At 58.1% G+C, this 20,358-nt stretch overlaps 1 protein-coding gene across 3 annotated transcripts in view; it reads right to left on the bottom strand.

Moving 5' to 3' along the window:
• ROR2 (receptor tyrosine kinase like orphan receptor 2) overlaps positions 1-20,358 on the bottom strand; it is a 156,784-nt gene that overhangs the window by 19,607 nt on the left and 116,819 nt on the right. For all 3 annotated transcript variants that reach the window (XR_004277238.1, XM_032306330.1, XM_032306329.1), the window contains exons 2-4: positions 14,891-14,968; positions 2,541-2,828; positions 1,723-1,753 (exon numbers count right to left, since the gene is read on the bottom strand). Coding sequence is in view for 2 of the 3 variants with exons in the window: in XM_032306330.1 (XP_032162221.1) it covers positions 1,723-1,753; positions 2,541-2,828; positions 14,891-14,968 (397 nt within the window). In the remaining variant the exon portion in view is untranslated. The remainder of the gene's footprint in view (positions 1-1,722; positions 1,754-2,540; positions 2,829-14,890; positions 14,969-20,358) is intronic.

The raw sequence follows: 20,358 nt of genomic DNA on the forward strand, positions 1-20,358 counted from the left end.
GTGATAAGCGACCAAAAAATTTTAACTTCCGTATAATCAGGACAGAGATAAATACTCACTAAAACTCAGGAGGGCACAGTGTTAGGGCGGTGGGCAGAGACTGCGAAGACACGGTTGACCAAGAGGAACCACGAGTGCCAAGGAACGTCTGTCGCGGTCGAGCAAACCAGCCGACGTGGCCGCTACCAGTTTTCCTCCTTCAGAGCAGCAAACACGAACAGCCTCGGTGGTCAGCTTGCAAGTTTAGGACAACTGGGTCCTCGTATGGCACAGAAGCAACCCGTGCACCCCTCCGGGGCGGGATCGCTAGTAACAAGGAGCATCTTTGGGCGCCTGGGTGGCTCCGTGGGTTAAAGCCTCTGCCTTCGGCTCGGGTCATGATCCCAGGGTCCTGGGATCGAGCCCCGCATCGAGCTCTCTGCTCAGCGGGGAGCCTGCTTCCTCCTCTCTCTCTGCCTGCCTCTCTGTCTACTTGTGACGTCTGTCTCTCAAATAATTAAAAAAAAAAAAAAAAGGAGCGTGTTCAGAACATGCCCTAGAGAAACGAACACCCGTCTCGGGACACACACAGCGACCACAACGGACGTAGGATGGAAGGTTCTCGTCACCGTGGGAACATCGCGCGCTCTGCCAGGGACAGAGATGGGGAGAAAGTCAGGGAACCTTAAAATAGGCTGACAGCCCGCTCATCGGTTCAGTATGGCTTGTAGGTAAGAAAGTCAGCAGCAGGGGGATGGGGTATCCTGCAGGTAGAGGGAAATCCCGAGCGAGGCCCCCCAGCACCTCCAGGAGACCGTGGAGGCGAACCTGCGGCCCAGGCTGGGGGGACCGGATGGGGAGACGTTCACGTGACCGGAACGGCCCGAAGAATGGATGGCAACGTGCTGCTTTAATCCTTCATTAAAAACCAGAAGAAAATAAATGCAAAAATATTGCTGGGTTTTTATATGAAATTCAAATATGCAAATAGAATTGATTCTTGCCTATCTAATAAACTACACTGTCCTCGTACATCTACGCTATGTAATATTTATATACACAGGACGACCAAGTATGGAAAAGTAAGGCAGGGCCACTTCTGAAGTCACGGACGCCCTCTCGGAAGCCGCCGCGGCTCTGACTGCCTCACTCTCCGCACAACAGACGCTTGACGCCACCGCTCAGCACAGGATGGCCTCCAACATCTACCTTCTGCGGGTGGTGCCCGGCGTACGCTACCAGGGGCCCCGCACCCACCCCAGGCGCCAGTGTTGCCGAGAAGCCGGGGGACCACGGAGGAGCCACGTTAACCCACATGTAGCATCCGTGTCACTGTTTGCAACATTTGGGGGTGAAGCAACGGCCTCTGATCTGTCGGGACAAGAAAGGGGGAGCCCAGGAGCTGGCGGTGCGGTCGTGAGCGGGGCCGGGATTTCTGCGAGAAGCGCCCCCCATCTCCAGGACCCGGGTGACCCCAGCCGTCTGGCCCGTAGGCCCACACCCCTTCCAGCTTCCTCACGAGGTCCCGATCCCGCAGCCCCGGGCCTCACGACGTTTCTCCCTGATGCGAGGCCGTGGAAACTCCAACGGGGTCCCGGCCCCGAGCCACAGCCTTGTGTGAAGTCCAGCCGACGTCCCGCCAACTCAGCCAACACAGGCCGTTGCCACATTTCCACCCCGGATCCTGACATAACGGAAGCCCTCGGGGAATGAGAAAATGGTTTGAGGGAAATGGATACTTACTGAAAGTGGTGATTTGGGCTGTGTGTTGGACCTGAAAAGGGAAAAAACAAAAAAGGCAGGTTATTAATCCTTCACGATGTGGAATCAGACCTTCGTCCAGCCCCGCCAACGGGGAAGCAGCCACAGCCCAGTGGGCCCGTCTGCGGTGAGCCGACCCCGGGCCCGGACTCCGCTGCGGCCCGAGACCACAGGCCCGGCAGGCAGGACACTGGACGGGGCCGCTCTCTGTTCATGCAGAAACGTTTGGAGAGATTTGGGAGCTTTTGCTCTCTTTTCTCACTCTCTGCTCATCTAACCTTCACTCACCAGGTCTGACTCCCAGCCGGGGCCCGCGCTGTCTGGAGCCCGTGGGCCGGGGCTGGGGCAGTGCGGGGACCACCCCCCCCACGGGGGTCAGAGTGGACACATCCTGCCCCTTCGCCCCCTGTGAGGAGCGCGCAAGTGGGGGACCGTCACCGCGCTCTGCTGCTGGCCCTTCCTCCCGGCCGGGCCCGTCTTCTGCAGACAGCAGCCGCCTGTTCCCCTCAGCGTGACCAGCCTGGCCGTGGGTCCCCCCCACCTCGAAGCTCCCATTTGCATCGGGGGTGAGTTTCTGCTCGCCGGGTTTCCGGACCCTGCGTCGGTGCCTACTTTCTGTTACGCTAGTAAATGGGGACCAGGTCAAGCCGGACCTCGTGCACAGCGAGGGGCCTCGGGGAACGGTCTGATTTCCTTTCTGCCGTCCTGCGCGTGGTCAGTGTCCAACGGCAGGTTCGCGTCCTGGGGCGGGGCTGGGAGCGGGGCTCCCTGCAAGCCGCCGGCCCGCGGCCCTGACTCACCGAGCCGCACGAACAGCACGCCTGTGGCCGTGATGGTCTTCACGCCGTTGGTGGCCACGCACTGGTAGTAGCCCGTGTCCGTCGTGTCCAGGTCTTGGATCCGCAGCCGGGAACCATACTCCGTCTTGCGGACGATGACCCGCCGGGGCTCCTGCACCACGGGCGCGTCATTCTTCAGCCACCGCACCGTGGGGGTGGGGTTCCCGGCGACCTTGCAGTGCAGAATGGCCGTCTGGCCTTGGACTATGGTGATGTTGTTCACCGGCTCCAGGAAGTTCAGAAAGTAGCCTGCGGAGGACAGCAGTCACAGGGCAAGGCTGGGTCAGGGCCGGAGGACGGCGCCGCCCCTGTGACCTCTCACCTAGACGCACGCCATCCCCGTCCCCGGCGGCACTCATGTTCTAGAAGGTTCTAAGAACACTGAATGAGCCAACCGCTGCTCCCGGGGAAATGCGGACAGGGTTTTCGTCAGTCATGGCACAACCTCATTGTGCCCGTGTTTCTGTCTGAAGACGCCTCGTTAACAAGTATTGCTGACTCTGACGCGAGGTCACCGCCAACACTGCGGCCTGAAGGACGCTTATCTGACGCGTCTTCTCCGTAAGACACGTCACAGCGTTCTGGCGCTTAGAGCGCGAGACAACACTTCGGCACCATTACTGCAGGGAGTTTAAAACAGCGAAATCACCAACAAAAAGCCAAAAAATGCCAAAAGCCTGAGACCACATGGAGACCACAGAAAGGGCACCTGTTTCCAGTCCGAGCGGGAGGCACCGGCGGGAGTCGCCTGGTTGGGCCTCCGTGAGCGATGTGCGCATCAGGTGCACTCACGGCTCCGGGCAGGTCCACGAGTGACCACGCGAGGGCAGCAGGAGGCCTGACTTGGGGGTTACGGGAACACCCTGGACGGCAGGAACTTGGAGCCCCGGAGACAGGATCAGCTGGACTGCTCTGTGCCAGCTCCGGCCTCACCGGGTCTCACGGACCCACGATGCAGCTCACGCTCAGAAGAGCCGTCCCCCGTCCAGCCGCACCACCAAGTCAAGCCTCAGGAAGAACAATTTGTCACCGGACACCTCCTCAAAAATGAGCTCATCCTTGGCCCGCACAGAACAAGGACGTCAAGGCTGAGCGCTGCTGAAGGCTGCACGTGGGGCAGGAGCCGGAAGAAGCGGTACGGGGCTCCCCGCGGGGCTGGAATGTGGCTCAACCCGACCAGGGCTGGGGACTCTCCACCAGTGACACAGGCCACAGAGGACAAGAGGAAGTGAAACCGATGGCGGAGGAGAGGGGTGTGTTTGTGTGTGTGTTTGTGTGCAGGTACGTATGTGGTATGTGGTGTGCGGGTGTGATGTGGTGGTGTATTGAGTGTATGTGTGTGTGTGGTACAGGAGTGTGTAGGCGTGCGTGTGGTGTGACGTGGGTGTGACGTGGCATGTGTATTTGTGGTGGGGTGTGTGCATGTGTGTGTGCCTCTGTCGTGTGTGTGATGCCGTGTAAGTGTGCGCACATGTGTGTCGGGACAGGGAGGTTATGCTGTCAAGGTGAGCACGCACGCTAACCCTCCACAGCACACCCTGCGGTTAGAGAAGACGATCAGCCACGAGGAAATGAACTCACCGCAGACAAACCTAAGACACCAGAGCAGTCTGGAAATGGCCATCAAATATAGCCACACTCTGAGTCTTCTGGCTTGATTTCTGGTAGGTTCCTATCCTTTTTTAAAGAAATGAAGTGGACGGGTGCCTGGGTGGCTCAGTGGGTCAAAGCCTCTGCCTTCGGCTCAGGTCATGGTCTCAGGGTCCTGGGATTGAGCCCCACATCGGGCTCTTTGCTCAGCAGGGAGCCTGCTTCCTCCTCTCTCTCTGCCTGCCTCTCTGCCTGCTTGTGATCTCTGTCTGTCAAATAAATAAATAAAATCTTAAAAAAAAAAAAGAAAGAAACGAAGTGGAAAGATGGCCCGTATCTGTTAGGAATCCGTCAGCCTTCACTGCGTGGGAAACACAGCGTTTCCAGGGGACCCTCGAGGTACGTTTCACAGGCTGGGGGATGGGCCCTGATGCTGGGTGACGGGAAGTGGCGGAGGGGATGGGAAGCTGGGGGTTTTATGAGGCAAGGACGGTTCTTCTTGACAAGGGAGAGTGGGCAGACAGCTGCCTGAGAAGGTTCCCTAACTAGCACTAATCTTTACTACCCACACCACTAGATCGACCCTGATTCTCTCCTGGCCAACCTTCTCTCAGTGCACTGGATTCACTTGCGGACCAGAACTCTCGTGGAGGACACAAAGCTGTCATGTGAGGGACACGATGACATCCCCCTGGAAGCAAGCAGGGGACGTGCTGCCTGTACACTCTTCATGAACTCAACTGCTCACTGGACTGGGGGAGACCTGGTTCCTGCAGCTCCCAACCTAGACCCCGAGACCCTGGACACACACCCAGTCCGATGTGACCGTGTGAAGGGGTTCCTCTGATATAATCCCCGTCACAGGTGAGGGGACACTCACCCCCTCACTGTGTTCTGGCCAGAGCCCAACTGAATCAGAGGGTTTCACAGGAAGCACTTTCAAGTTCTTGAATATTCAAATGCTTCATCTAGGTTTGCAGAGTAGGGCTTATAAAATACTCATCACATTGTAACGTAAAATAGCAAACGACACATTAAAATAACAATGATCTCTTCCTGGCCTAAGAGGAATTACAATTCTCCTGTCCACACTGATGACAGTTCCTCCAAAGCCCGGTGACAAGACTCACCTCCGTCCCCATCACCAGGTCTCCAGCTAGTGACTCTGACTCTTCTGCCTCCCTCTTGTAGGACCTCTGTGGTGACACTGGGCCCACTTGGATCATCCAAGATCATTTCCCCTCTCAAAATCGTTAACTTACTCCCATCTGCAAAGTCCCTGCACCACCAAGGGGACATGTTCCCAGGATCCTGTGACATCTTTGGAATGGCAATATTCTGTCCGCCACGTGTAATATCCTTTTATCCTGGCACTTTACTGAACTATCTCATTAGTTATAATAGCTTCTAAGCTGACTGTCTTGGATTTTCTATGCAGGTATCTTCTTCAAATAGCCAACAGTGTGACCGTTGGCTATTTGCTTTAAAAGTTCATACTGCTCGAATACCCTTTTACCTAATTATTTTGCTCAGTGTTAGTTCCTCCCAACTTAATTTTCAATACTGAAGTGGTACAAACACTCAAAAAATGCGAATAGAAATATAATAGATACCAGCGCACACAACACCGGTATCTTATGCTAACATTTACCATGATTGACTTAGAACACTTCTTTAAAAAATTAAACATTCTAGGATTCAACGAAAATCCACACTTACCTATCTCTTCCTCCCTCTCCTGAGAACAGGTATGCACCATTCTGATGCACAGTTTTATTGTTCTATATTTTTAGAAATTTTCCTGGAAGATCTTCTTTGCTAGTTTTTTTCTTTTTTTCACTCAAAGTCAGCTTGGGATTTATCTTTGTTGATGTTCATTTATCTTAAAGACTGCATGTTTCACAGTACAAACCAACCATGATTTCTTTACCTTTTCCCCAAGTGAGGGGCAGTCAGCTGTGTTCCATGACCCCCTGTATACACGTGTCATCTCGCACACATACAAAAATATCTGGAAAGGATCCACCCGCATGCAGAAGTGATGTCACGGGGCCAGTGACATTTTGTTGGTAAGAATGTGTTTTCTTGGGCTGCCTGGGTGGCTCAGTCGGTTAAGCATCTGCCTTTGGCACTGGTCATGATCTCCGGGTCATGGGATCGAGCCCCACTTAGGGCTCCCTGCTCGGGGGGGGAGTCTGCTTCTCCCTCTCTCTCTGCCTCTCAGAACTAGTGCTCTCTCACTCTCTCTGATGACTAAATAAATATAAATCTTAAAAAAATGTATTTCTCTAACTGCTCAGGACAGGGATTTACATATGCCCATTAGATTAAGCTTGTCAAATTTTTCAAGTTTATCTCTTACTCTCAACGGCACCTGTGTTCACTGATGGTGTGTTGGTCAGATGACTATTAGTAATTTTGTCAAGTTGTGTCTATATATTGGAAACTATGCTGCGGGGTGTCTAAACTTCCCTCTTTAGACCACTGTGCAAGGCTTCCGTCTAAGAGAGAACTTGTCTGACATTAAGGTAGCTACCTCAGGGTACTTTGATCTTACACTATTTTTAATTTTTACAATCATTTTCATGATTAAATTTTAGAGATGAATCTTCTAAACAACATATAATAATTTAACATGTTATTTGATGTGTCTGTATGTGTGAACTATGGGTTTTTTAACTGGCAACTTTTATTTTTAATGTTTTCATTATGCATTTTATTTCATTTCATTTTAATCCTCCTTTCCCGTTTTCTACTGGATTTCCTTATTCTCCACTTTTCCCTTACTGATTTATCGGCCTGTAAACGTTTCTCTTAGGGAAGAGCAGGTTACTTAGGTGTTTTCTCATCCTGATTCATATTTGCTCTTTAGGTAAAAGACTGAGGATGCAAACACCCTCAGTCCTGGTCCGAGGGTGACCCCCGACTTCCCGACTTGCGTGACAGTTTAGCTGGGTATGGAATTCTAGACTGGAGGTTACACTGGCGTCTCCGGGCTTCTGTGTTGACGGCCGCAAGTCAGGCTAGTTCTTATTCCTTTGTGGGTTATCTGACCTTTCCCCTCATAGGCTACTTTTCCATAGTTCCCCTCTGTCTTTGCCATTCCCTTGTATCCCTAGCTGTGGATTTATTTGCATGTAGCATTAATGGGTCTTAGTACCATTCCCAATTCCATCAATTCTGTAAAATTCCCCATCAGTCCCTCATTGTTTCTACAGCCCTTTATCTCTCCTCGGAAATCTTCCAGTCAGATGCCGAACGTCCTCCTGTCTGTGGTTCCTCGGTGCACTTCACTGCTTTTAATTCCCTCTTTTAATCTCCAGCTGTGCACCCTCCGCTCCTTGACCTGCCCATCAATTTTCTCAGTTCTCTGACTACAATTTTTTATTTCTAGAAGGTCTGTTTGGTTTTCAAACCCACCACGGCTTTTACTTCCTTTATCTTTAATCCTTCTGGCTTCCTTGTTTACGAGCTCACCACTCATCCCAAGCCTCTCCAACTGTGCTTTGTAATTTTCCACTGTAGGGCTGGTTTTCCCGCGGGAACCCTTTCAGGACTGGGTTCCTGCAACAGGCAGTGCCAAATTTTCATGTTTCATGTTTTCTAGGGCCTGGGATTCCCCGAGAACTTTACTATCACATAACCTGGGTTTCCTGAGGTGTGGGTCTGAGTGTGATTCCTCATGGTAGTGGCTTCTGTGCTTGCCCCTTTGAGCCAAGGTTCAGGCGAGGGCTGTAGTCCTGGGTCTCCTAGCTTGTTGCCATAGGCTCACCTACCACACTCAGCTCTCTGCACCTCCCGGGTTCCCTCCAGTTTGACCCTGAAACCCAAGACTCCTGCTGCAGCTGAGCCTTCCAGAACAGCCTCTGTAGCAGAATGATCATTCAGAGGCCTTATTGAGGGAGTATGAAGAGTAAATTCTTTCATTTTCCTAAAGGCAAATTTGATTTTTGTTGCGATTCCTATTTCTTCTGATTGAAGGAAATGTAATACCTCCGATTCCAAGTGAAATCGTAACATGCAGGGATTTGTTTATTCATGTGATCTCAGCTAGCATTTTCCCCCTCCTGGTATTCTCTCTAACGAGCATTTATGCTCAGGGCCGGGGGAACGGGTGGGGGGTCTTCCAGCATCTGGAGAATCTGATGCACCCGCAGAACCCCATTGCCCACCCCCACTTTTGTCAAGGTGCCCAGACTTCCTGGTGCTCCTCCTCCTCTGGAATCCGTGGATCCACCCAGAGCCCCATGGGGACGCCGTCTTTTGTGGCCGGGGAGCCCATGCCGTGAGCAGTGACACCTGCAGGAGACAATTCTTTGTCTCGGATGACTGAAACCACGGGACATTTTCCCAGGCTGCAGACAGAGCGGAACCACCTCCAGCTGATCCTGCCCAAGGCCGTCACAACTCTGCCTCCTGTCTCTTCCTGGCCCCTGGGCATTCCTCCTTCTCACTCTCTCTCTGCAAGCTCATCTAAGCAGTGACCTCTTTTACTCATTCTTATGGAACATTTGTATGTAATTTAGGTGGGACGGCGGCCACGTTAGTTTGGTCCACCGCTGTAGCCACCGTTAATTCTCGGGGGCCATAATGAAAGCCAGAAAGAAAGTTCTTTCAGGGTGAAGTACAGTGCTGCCTCGGCCCTCGGCTTTCTTCACAGGCACCCATTTAAACTCCCAGCTTCATTTCTCATTTGTGCAAAATATGGGGTTTGTACTAACTTTTGCTAACCTCTCTTCTAGCTCACAAGGCTCCCTCTGGGTGCGCCCCCAAACTTCTCCAGACACAACTGAACAGCCCAAGTGGGCAAACCCAGACAACCGAGGACCTGGCGGACAGGTCAGCCGGTGCCACAGCGGGAGAGGGAGGGCAGAAGTCTTCCCGTGTCATCGCCAAGAGCGTGTCTCCTGCTGCACAGCACGGTGACTTCTAACAACCATGCTAATGGACTCCATGGCCAGCTCTCTGCTCACCCCTAACTCCGGACAGCAGCGCCGAGTCCAAGCGTGAAAACACACCGAAGGCAGAGGCAATGGGAGAAGCCGTCACCGTGGGACGCCGCGCCTGCCTCGCAGACAGATCAGTGATTACCGTGTGGGTTTGTTTTCTTAAAGTCCCTGCTGACCGCCCACATGTCCGCGGACTTGGTCAGACTATCTAGGTGTCTGAGGAGTCCCTTGTTCCCCAGGCCACGCTGACTGGTCTGGGAAGGAGACAAGGAAAGCTGTGCGCTCGAGGGGTCACAGGCCGCAGGGCTTTGACTGCGGGAAGATAAAACAGACAACCCGCCTGGCCAGGCAGGTGAGGAGGAGACCCAGAGAGCCCCCGCCAGAGCACATAAGGGCTCTTTCCTAGGGAAAGCATTTATGGGCCAATAAATCAGCCGGGGGCCAGGGCAGTGGGTCACTCCGGCTCAGACGTCCCGCTGAGCTGTCCAGTGGTCTGCGCAGAGCCGGCGGCAGATGGGGGCAGCAGCGTGGGGCAGACGCGCGGAGGAGCCACGGGCAGGAGCGAGAGCAGGAACGACGCACGAGAGAACGCGGGCAAACAGGAGCAAAGGACACGTGCGGTCCCGAGAAAAGTGCGGGGCAGGGGTCCGTCCTGTCATGCGGTCAACAGTGGCTCCAGTGACGTGTTGGCGCCTCATCCCCGGAACCTGAGAATGTGCCCTTGTTTGGAAGCAGAGTCGCGGCAGATGTAATCACATTAAGATGAGGTCATGTGGGTGGGTCCTCGTCCAAGGGCTCACGTCCCTCTCAGAAGAGGGACATCTGGGCAGAGACACACAGAGAAGACCGTGTGACAACAGGGGCAGAGATGTGAGAGATGCAGCCACGAGCCCAGGAAGTCCACGCCTGGGGACATCTGGCCTCCAGAACGGGGAGACAGATTTCTGTGGCTCGAAACACCCCGTCTGTGGTCGCTGGGTACGAGAGCCCTGGGGAGCTGCAGCAGGGGTAGGGATGGAGGAATGAAGGGGCCGGTGTGACAGGCCAACACCTCCCCGCGGTTCTCTCCCAGCACTGCAGTCTGGCCTCGTCCTGGACGGCCCACCCGGCTCTGTGGACTCCTGGTGACGGGAAGGAGCGAGGCAGATCCGTAAGTGCCCCCCACCACCCCGGGGAGCGGCACAGGACTCAGAGCCCTTGACCCTGTGTCTGCAACAGGGGTTGAGCTCTCAACGTCACCCGTCAGCCTGGCGCCCTCACGCCTGCGGCAAACTCCAGGAGACCGTCACACGCTCACATCGGCAGCTCCGGAAACGCCCCCAGCACACACGCTCATCAATCCTTGTGTCCTACAGGAGTCGGGAACCCAAGGCTCGGGCAGCAGAGCAAGGGGCCTCATCCACGCCAACGCAGAGCTCTGCTGATTTTTCTGTTCCCTCTGCCCCGGGGACCTGAGGTCAGCACACGGCGCCGCACGCTGCACATGGCAGGGGCGGCCCGGTGGGTAAGGGTGGACGTCTGCCCCGTGATTTAGGAGCCCCTGGGGACAGGAGCCCACGGGCTGTGCTGGGAGAGGCCCGGCCGCAGCCGCCCAGCAGCACCGCCCCCAGGCTCTCAGAAGCGATCCACTTCCCACAAACATTCCAAAGCACTGATTTTACAAAACCCGAGACGTGTCACAGATGCGCTTAAAATACAGCCTTGGAACACAAGAGCAAACGGCCGCCGGGCCGGAGGTACCTTCGGCAAGCGTCACGCCAGCACCAGCGAGTGACAGAACGCCGCCCACCGACTCACCCGCGTGTCTACGCAGCCCGGAAGACGGGCTCCTGGCGAACACCCACCCGGCACTGAGGCAGCACTTTTCCTGGAGCCTGCGGGCCGGCTGCAGGCCTGTGGGGACGGGCCCTGGCACGCGGGAATTTCAGGCAAACTTTTCAGCTGTAAGTCACCGTGTCTGTCGTGTTTATTCCCTACGCAGGCTTTTTGCTCTGGGATCTGTCTCAGGACCGGCCGCCGACCCTACAAACGTGACGCGCTGTCTGTGGTGCAGGGGACCCGAGCACAGACGCCGTCTACACTCGGACCTCGTGCCCAGATCCGAGTCTGCTCGGAGGACGCACCGTGGTTCTCCCTCCGAGGACCCGGCCCAGCGGCCGTCTTTCTCCGCCCGAGGTTCTAGAGAGATGGGGGCAGGGGCGGGGCCCGCACAAACGCCGTCCGGGGTAAGCAAGTGGCTCCTACGGGCCGTCCGGCTGTTCTGAACTTTCTGTACGATTTCAGCCAAAAGGGCCAAGCAAGGACGCTCCCCGGAGTGGCACAGAAAAGCACGGGGATTAGTGAGCCCGGCACGGCCAGGCCAACTCCTGTCACTGAGCGTAGCAGGAGGCCGGGGAGCAGCGAGTGTCTCTCCGTGCAGCAGCCACAACCCGAGAAGAATAACGTCACAGGAAGGAGCCAGAGAACAGGGCCATAAGGGAACGACGGGGGTCCCTGAGGCTCCCCATGGCCGTTCTTGGGGATCCTGTCCCCAAGGGGTGGCTGAGGTCCCGTCACCTGGAACAGGGGTTGATGCTGATGGTCACACCTGCCACACAGCACACGCGTCCTGCCACTGGTGCCTGGTGGGCACCGCACACTGAGACCCCGTCCCTCCGACGACTGGGGGCACTGGGCATGCTGTCCCGTCACAGTGCGCGCGCACACACACACACACACACACACACACAGACACACACGTGTACACACAGACGCACGCAAACATCTAAGCACAGACACACGCACGCACACACATGTGCAAGAATACATACTGGGACACACGCACACACACGCGGGCACACGCGCAGGCACAGACACACAGAGACACATACGCGCACTCACGCACACGTGTGCAAGAATACCTGCCGAGACACACGCATACACACACGCACGCGCACACACCTCCACATACACCTGCTTCACGAGGGAGCCCGCGCAGACGGTGCTCCTGTGCTCTGGAGAAGGGAACGCAAGCTTCCAAATGCCTCCGAGCCGTAGACGGGAAGCAGCCTGGTTTTCCCACAATCCCATGAGGTTAACAAAACAGACCGGAGGCCATCGAATCCCAACTCAGCAGACGGCGTGACAAAGTATGCAGCTGTGGGCTTGAGAAATTGCTCCAATACCAAAAAGGAGGACCAAGAAAACCACTCAAGGCACAGACCCGACTCCTCCGTGTTTGGAGCCAGTGGCTGGGTGGGGGTAAGTCCTGTGAGCGCCCCCCACGGGCACTTCCGCGCCTCGGCCAGCGAGGCAGGGAGGGCGCTGTCCCTCCGGGGAACTGCGGGACCTCCCACCGCACAGCCGCTCTGCCCCCCACGCTGCTGGCAGCACAGCTGGGTCTGGGCGGTGCCCTCCCCACCCCAGTCCCTCTGTCCCCACAGACCCAGGCCCTGGAGGCCTGCGCTCCGCACCTGGGCGGGGGGCTGGGGCCGCTGCAAACGCGGCTCCCCGAGGAGCACTGCTGTCTGCAGCTGAGCTCACGCGGGATGGGCTCGCAGGGGTGTGTCCAGCCTCCTCAGCCGGTGCCACCTCCCGCCTGTCTTCCCTTTCACTCTCTCCTGCTGCCCCTTCCACGGTCCCGCCATCACTCTCCAGGCCACCAGGGCGATCGTCTCACAGCGGGATCTGGCGACACCGTGCCCCAGGCCAGAATCTTGCACGGTGGAGAACGGTGCGCCCCAGAATAAAACAGAACCTTTTTCTGCCACCTGGAGAGCTGTGTGTCCTCCCCTGGGCGGCCCAACACAACTTTCTGTGGTGAGGGAATGTTCTAGATCTGGGCCATGACTGTGTGAGCCACATGTGGCCACTGACCACTTGAAACGCAGCTCAGAGGACTGAGGAGCTGGAATCTTAATTCTATTTTAATTGATTTAAATTTAAAGACCCGCACATGCCTGATGGCCTTGGTACTGGGCCGTGTAGGTTTAGCCCCTGCTGACCCTGCTGACCTCAGCTACCCCAGCCCTTCCTCTCAGCTGCCCCAAGACAATGAGTTGTCTTGACCTCAGGGCCTTTGCACGGGCGCTGCCAAGGCCCAGGACACCCCGCTCCTTGCCCGTCAGGTCTTCAGCTCTCAGAGTAACATCCTGTCCTTTGCCGGGACGCCCACCCCTTCCTTCCAGAGGACCGTATCCCTGTCTCTTCCTCCGAGCCGCTCCGTCAAGGACTCAGGATGCTGACTCCCCAGCATGGAAACCTCAGGAGGCAGAGACCACACACAATGCTGCTGGACTTCTGGGGTCCCCGGCATGTGCCTGGGCCTCACACAGCAGCTGGATATGTGTGGGCCATCCGGACTGTGGGCTAAGTCAGCCTTTTGAGAAATGATTTCAGAATCGAAACCACCAAAACGATCTTCCTTCTTAAGAAATGTTGCCCAAGACCCAGCATCCAGAGCACAGGCCCTGCTCCCCAGGGACGCGTCCCTGTCCTGATGGAGGCCTGCCCCTACGAGGACTCTGAGTCCCTGTGAGGTCACAGCGAGGTCTACGCATCGTCGCCATCAACGGAGCAGGGAGCCCGGTGCCCTCGGTTCAGCCAAGTGACCCCTCAGCTCACCGCACGCGCTGGTGAGCGTTCCAGAGCCAGGAGGGAGATGAGCGCCCCTGTGACCCCGGAAGCCCCTCGGGACTTGCAGGGATGCCTCAGCCCCTAGACTGAGGCCAGCAGACATGAGTCCCAGCTGCTCGATGCTCAGAAGACCCCACCGTGGACACGTGGAGGAAAACACCTTCCTACAGGGTCATGGGAGCCTCGAATGTGCAGGCCCTAAGAAATTACGATGGCTTTCTGGTCTTCGAATAATTGGAGGGTTAGCGGAACTAAACCGAGTGTTTCAATAGACAGGCGTCAGGCTTTGTACCGAGTCTCCCCAAACTGCGTATCTCAGAGCCTAGAGCCCCCTGGAGGATGGCCTTTGACGGTGGACGTTTGGGGGCGTTAGGTCACCAGGAGCCCCCACAAGGGGGTCAGCGCCCCGACAGGGAGAGCAGCCCTCTGTCCGCCGCGTGGACAGCGGGAGAGCGCCCATCACACGCCCGGCAGAGAGGCCTCCCCAGACCCGACCCTGCTGGACCCGCTGCCAGGACTCTGGGGAGTGAGTTCCCGTTGAGGCGTCGGCCCAGGTGCGGGGTCTCGTCACGCAGCTGGGCTGAGACGGTGATCTCAGACGACTCGGGGACGGAGGGTGCAGCAGGAGGAGAGCCAGCTCCCCGAGGAAGCGGGCTGTGTCGACTCTGCCGCCCGGAGAGGCTGACACGGCGTGCCTGTGCCCACGGTGACCCGGACTGCGGCCCACGGGAAAGGCGCAGCACGAGACAGAGAACTTGCCACGATTGCGCCGCCGCCCACCGGCCACCCGCCCCGTCTGGGTGACGAGTGACCCCAGGAAGAACACCTGTCAGCAGGTGACAGCGGCCAGGCCACGCGTCCAGCCCCTCAGGCTCTGCTCGGGCCCACGGAGCTCCCCTCAAGGCCCCTGCCTCCCTCCAGCGGCCACCTGCCCCCTCTATGCCCTGTCCCCGGCCACCGTCACCTTCCAGCTGGCTCTAACGGCAGTGCAGCGGCAGGCAGGCCACCACCCCTGCCGACAGGCCAGCACTGGCTCCTGGGTGCCCGCCCCGGGTCCGCAGCCGCCCCTCCGGGACAGGTGCCCGCCGCGGGGGGCCTTTCTCGTGGGACCCCGAGGACGCTCTCAAACACCTGCCCCCAGAGCTCCTCACACTTTACCTTTCAGAGTTGGGAGGGGGGCGTCCGGTCCGTCCAGTTGTCCCAAAGCGTCGCTCGGGTCAGGAGCCTCCGGGTCCCCTGGGCAGAAGAGCACAGCACAACGTCAGTGAGAGCTCAGGGCAAGGCCTTTCCTCAGCTTCCCGAGCAGACACAACCATGTTCCAGCCCAGCTGCCCACGGTTTCCAGAGCTCCTGCAGCGTGGGGTGTGGGACGGAAGCACCAGGGACCCCCAGGGCGGCAGAGCGCGGACACTTGGCAGCCCGCGCCGATGGAGTGTGGGAGCCGACACCGAGCCCCATGCAGGGCGGGGAGAGGTTCGAGCACCGGTGGACGAGACAAGCCCCGCTGCAGCCCGTCTGCAGGCCGCCCCCCGGACACCGGCCCCGCAGCTCCGAATCCACCCCGAACCGCGGAGCCTCCCAGGCTGCTCCTTCTGCTCCCGGCTCCCGGGTCTGCTCGCGGCCGGCAGCCACGGACGGAGGGAGCCGCGGCTGTGAGGACTGAAGTGTCTCATCCCGCAGCACCAGCAGCCCACCCCGTAGAGACGGGGTCCCAGGAGCGACGCCCCAAACTCACCCACACCCCGTGCAAGTGTGGGTCTGGTCTGCTGAACTGGCAGCACCGCACAAGGAGGTGGGCGCCCATCCCCGGGTCCTGGGGGAAAGCATGGGGGGCACGACGCACGCCGGCCCCATGTCCCCGTGTGGCTCCTGTCCCTTCGCTTTCCGACTGTCACCTGGCAGCCGGGCCTCGACCCGCTCCCTCCAGTGGGGGGCGGGGGAGGGTGGGGGAGAGCCGGTGACGCCAGGGTGGCTGCGACAACACAGCCCGACGGACCCGGGGTGGTGGCGTCAAAGCCGACCAGTGAGGGAACGTCCACGCCGAGCATCGCCTGGTTTAGAAAGCAGGAGATCCTGCCCGCGGACACACGGACGAAGCTGACGGAAACAGCAGGACGCGGAAGGACCGACCCGTGGCTGACAAGGTCCCCAGCGTCGGCAAGCTCACAGGCAGATGGTGCGCCCCAGGGCAGGGGTGGGCGGGAGCTAGCGTTCAGTGGGGGCGGGCTCATCCGGGGGAGACCGACGGAGCAGCTCTCGGAGTGGACAGCGGCGGTCACAGACGTGGCTCGGATAGGAACCCATGGGTCGTGTGCGTCTACCACCGTGGGTTTAAAAACGTCCACAGGAGACGGTTTATGATTCGATACTGATGGGGCCGCCCTACTGTGTCTCTCAAATGAGAACCAAGAGGGGACAAAGCAGCAGACCCTCCAGGCCGCTCTCAGGGTGAACCTTGCTCCGGCCGCTGAGCTCTGAAAGCGGGTTCGAGCAGTCCGCAGAGAACCAGGCGCACGGGGTCCCTCTAACCGCGGAGCCGAACGAGCGCGGCCGGCGGATCCTTGAGGCACCGGTGTCCCTCTGCCGATCTGTCCCTCCCACCAGCAACGGCATCCCAGGACGCGCCGGTGACCATGGGCCTGCGCCCTTGGGTACCACCCCGGCTCCCCGACAGCCGGCAAGAGGCTGTTTCTGCCCCGGCCCGGGCTTCCTGCAGCCACCGAAGGACGGTTCCCTCTTCCTATCACTTCCTGTCCAAACTCCTCCGGCCGTCCGAAGCCAGCTCTCGTCACATGTCCCTGACCAACCCCTCGGAAGTACCACCCGATTCTCTGAGACGACCCCCAAACGGGCATATCCCTCCCGGAGCAGACCTAGCGTTCTCCCCTGACTCATGACCCTGCCCAGGGGACCATAAACAGCAGTCAGACATCGGGGGCTGCGTCCCGGGGACGGGCAGCAGCTCTACGAGGCAGTCGACGCGTCCATGCTCAAGAATCACACTCCAGTTGGTTCCGCAAAGGCAAGTCGGCACCTTACACGTACCGTCCGTCAGCACCGTGTAAGGGCAGAGAGGCCGCAGGAAATCACACACACTTGCACTGTGTACACACCCTGGGAGAGGCGTGAGCGCTAGTCACTGCCGAGAAAAGGGCCAGTGTGCGAAGCCGTGAAGTAAACGCAGCCCAAGGAGAGGCGAGCACGACTCGCCAGGCCGCACTGTGGAGGACTCCGGACTCCCAGGCCCCAATCATGTACCTCCCCCGCACCCGAGGCGCCGCCCAGACCAGCGCGCTGCCTGCAGGGAGGTGCCCGAGACGATCGCCGAGCTCTGCTGGCCCCGGAGAAACGGGAAGGTTCTGTCGGAAAAGGTCATGCTGGTCAGCACGGAAATGGGGTTTAATCTCTTGTTTCTTCCAGCCTCCAGCTTTGCCATAAATGTTTCCAATAAGATTCAGTAAAATTCAGCGCAGGCACTGCGGCGGCAGAGCGCCAGGTGCGTGTTGGAGACACGGATGAAGTTTCAAGGCGCCCACCAGGCGGACCCCAGAGGCCCCGAGACAAGTCACCTACGTGAATAAATGCGGAACGGCCCACGGCCACGTTCCTTCGTGCGGACGCCTGTAGTTTGAACACAACCGGGCCCTGTTGCTGCTTCCCACCGAGAAATAAGGAGCCCATTGAGAGTCTGACGTTAGAAACCGCCGTTCTCCTGCACAGCAGTAAGTCGGACGCCGCACCTCCCAAAACGTGTAAGCCAGAGGTACTGGGCCAAATACGAGCTTGGGGACAGGTGACAGGTGGCAGCACGGGCCCGCATTTCCAGATTCCAAAGGGTCTCTCCTGCCCCCCAGAAGGCTTGCAAACACCCCAAAAAATAAACACAAGCCAAAACCAACTAAATGGCCACAAAAACTCTCCCCCAAACCCATCAAAATGTCACTATTATGTATCTGGCAAAGCCACAGGAGCACGGAAACCATTGCTGGTGTCAGGTCGGCGAGATTATTAGCCCCTTATTATTACTACTATGTGTTAACGTTTAGACAGAGGAGAACACCTAATATGAGTCAAATTCCAACGAGGCTGGTTTAATACGACGATACGTGACATGCATAGTTTGGTTCCTGTCAAAATTACCCTTTAATGCCTGGAAGCAGAGACCCGATGCAGAGGCCAAGGACACAGGCACTGCACGGATCGGGGTGAGAACAATGACCTGGCCCAGGCCTGTGATGGACGGACTGCACCCGTGACGGAAGGCTTAACACGAGGGGAGACGCAGATGCACAACACGGGACCTCGTGACGCCCCACGGCTCCCTACGACCCTCCGTGGAGAGCTCAGGGGAGAATGAGTCCGCGTCCGTCCCTCGGTCCCAGCCCGCCACCCAGGCTCGCCGGTGAAGAAGGGCGGGGAGAGCCGACCTCCAGCGCCCTCACATTCCTGACGCCTGACTCGGCCCGAAGCTGGGCAGGAGTGCGGGAGGCTCAGGACCGCGGGGCCAGAGACCCGCTGGGTCGCATCTAAGCCACGCAAAGACGCAGCGGCAGCCAGACAGCTCGGACTGAAGTCACTTGGGAGAAGCTGGGTTTTGAGCTGGATCCGGCCTTAATCGCCAGGCATGGGGATACTGGCTCTGACCCGGGAACTCGGGGCGTCCCCTTGGCCGGGCTGAAGCGGCCGCCATCTGCAGGGTGACCCGACACCGAGATTCACCAATGGTGTCTGGTGACGCTTGGTAAGTCGTCGGGGTTTTGAGGCGGAGAGCGGAGCCCAACTTGCCCCGAGGCGGGGAAATGCGTGGAAACCACAAACCAGGCCCTGGTCCCACGGAATACCCCTGGGCCGGCTCGCAGCATGGGCCTCGGATGGGGCGCCGGGACTCGCGCTGTCGGAGGAGGAATCTGTCTCCGCAGAGCTGGGACGCGGCGTGTTCCGTTCGCAGGCTCCTCTCCACAGAGACGCGGGCGCGCTCATTAGCGGCAGAGACACCATTAGGCAAAATTTACTAATGAAGCTCGACCCACGCTCTGGGACTGGGGTCCAGGCTGCCTTCCTGTTTGGGTCCGTGTCGCTCAGAATGTTCTGTTACTCACACTCCCCACCCACTCATCTCTACCTGTGATCAGAATCAGGGACGCTTGCTGTGATTTAATTGATGTACTCCCGGCATATCTAGACAACTTCAAAGCAGGGCTGCTGTTTAATTAGCGGGGGCACTTTATTCACCAAAGCCTGGCGCTCTTGGATGTGGCATCCTCGTGAAAAGGTGTAATTTCCAGGATCTGAGAAAAACCGCAGTCGGGGCCCAGAAAACCCCCAGCCTGGAGGGCTGACTGTGTAGCAGGCCAGGGGCTTCCGCAAGGGCAGACACATCTCCCTGGGACAACTCAGACGGCCCGTCCGCTCGCAACGGGAAACACCGACCACGCGTTCCAGAACCATCCCTCGGCTCAGCCGACACATGCAGTGAGAAGCAGCGTGATGCCGGAGATGCGGGGGCCACAGGAAAGAAACTAATTACTGGGAAGGAGCCGAGGGGAGGAAGCCCCCAGAGGGGCGTCCATCCGTCTGCGCACCCGGCCAGACAAGGCAAGTCACTAGGAAAGAGACCCCGCAATGTCGGCGTCGGGGAGGACCGCGGTTAAAACGTCGCGCCGTGCGTCTTCACAGAGCTAGAACACCACCGGGCAGTGAGGCGAGCCAGGGCCTCGGCGCTGGGAGTCCTAACGGTCTCTACTGTCTGACTTTCACCCAGGCTAACGCCGGGTGGAGTAGGTGCCGGCCCGTGCCTCCCTCAAGGGCCGGCCCAGCCCTGCTGTGTGGACTCGAAGTGAACTCCAGCCACCTGACACAGAGTCAGCACAGACCGTCCCCAACTTAACTCGCTTTGATTCCGCTTGGACAGCAAACATGTCAAAGCCCCCAGTGAGCCAAGTGTAGACGCGGCTCCCCCTTCCCGGGCACCACCTGAAGCAAGAGCGTTCTCCCCTCGGGGTCTCGGATGGCCCCCAGGGCCGCCAACAAAGGCCGCACTGTCAGGCCTGGTGAGCCTGTGGCTGAACTGGGTCATCCATCCACCTTCTCTCCTCCCGACACCTAGAGCCTCCGGCCGCGGCAGGGAAGGTGAGACCAGCCCCCCCCACCCGGCCACTGTGAGGCCACGCCCGGGCCCCGCTTCCCCGCGGGGCCGCCCGACACTGGCCCAACACGGCCGAGAAAGGGCAAAGAGAAACACGGGGTGTGCACTGCTCGTGCGTTCTCGGTCTCCACTTCATATCGTGGAAACTCTTGAATTACTACTGTTCCTACACCAAGGTTTTTGGCTCAAATCCCTAGATTTATTTAAAGGTAAAGGAGAAAAAGATACTTTTTTTTTTTTTTTTTTTAAAGAATGACCCTTATCGGGAAGAGAACGGAGTCGGGCATGATCCGACTACGGATCACATGGGGTTGACAGGCCCGGCCCTCCCCACGCTGCAGCCGGGACCCAGGGCTACGAGACCCCTGGAGCTGACGGGAAGGCGTCCAAGGACAACGGGCACAGGTGGCCGTCAGCAGGCTCCGTCCAGTGTCTCTGTGTCCCCGTGGCCTCATCCTGCTGCCCTTTTGCAAGTAGGTCA

The sequence above is a fragment of the Mustela erminea genome, chromosome 12 (assembly GCF_009829155.1).
Source record: "Mustela erminea isolate mMusErm1 chromosome 12, mMusErm1.Pri, whole genome shotgun sequence".
NCBI classification, from domain to species: Eukaryota; Metazoa; Chordata; class Mammalia; order Carnivora; family Mustelidae; genus Mustela; species Mustela erminea.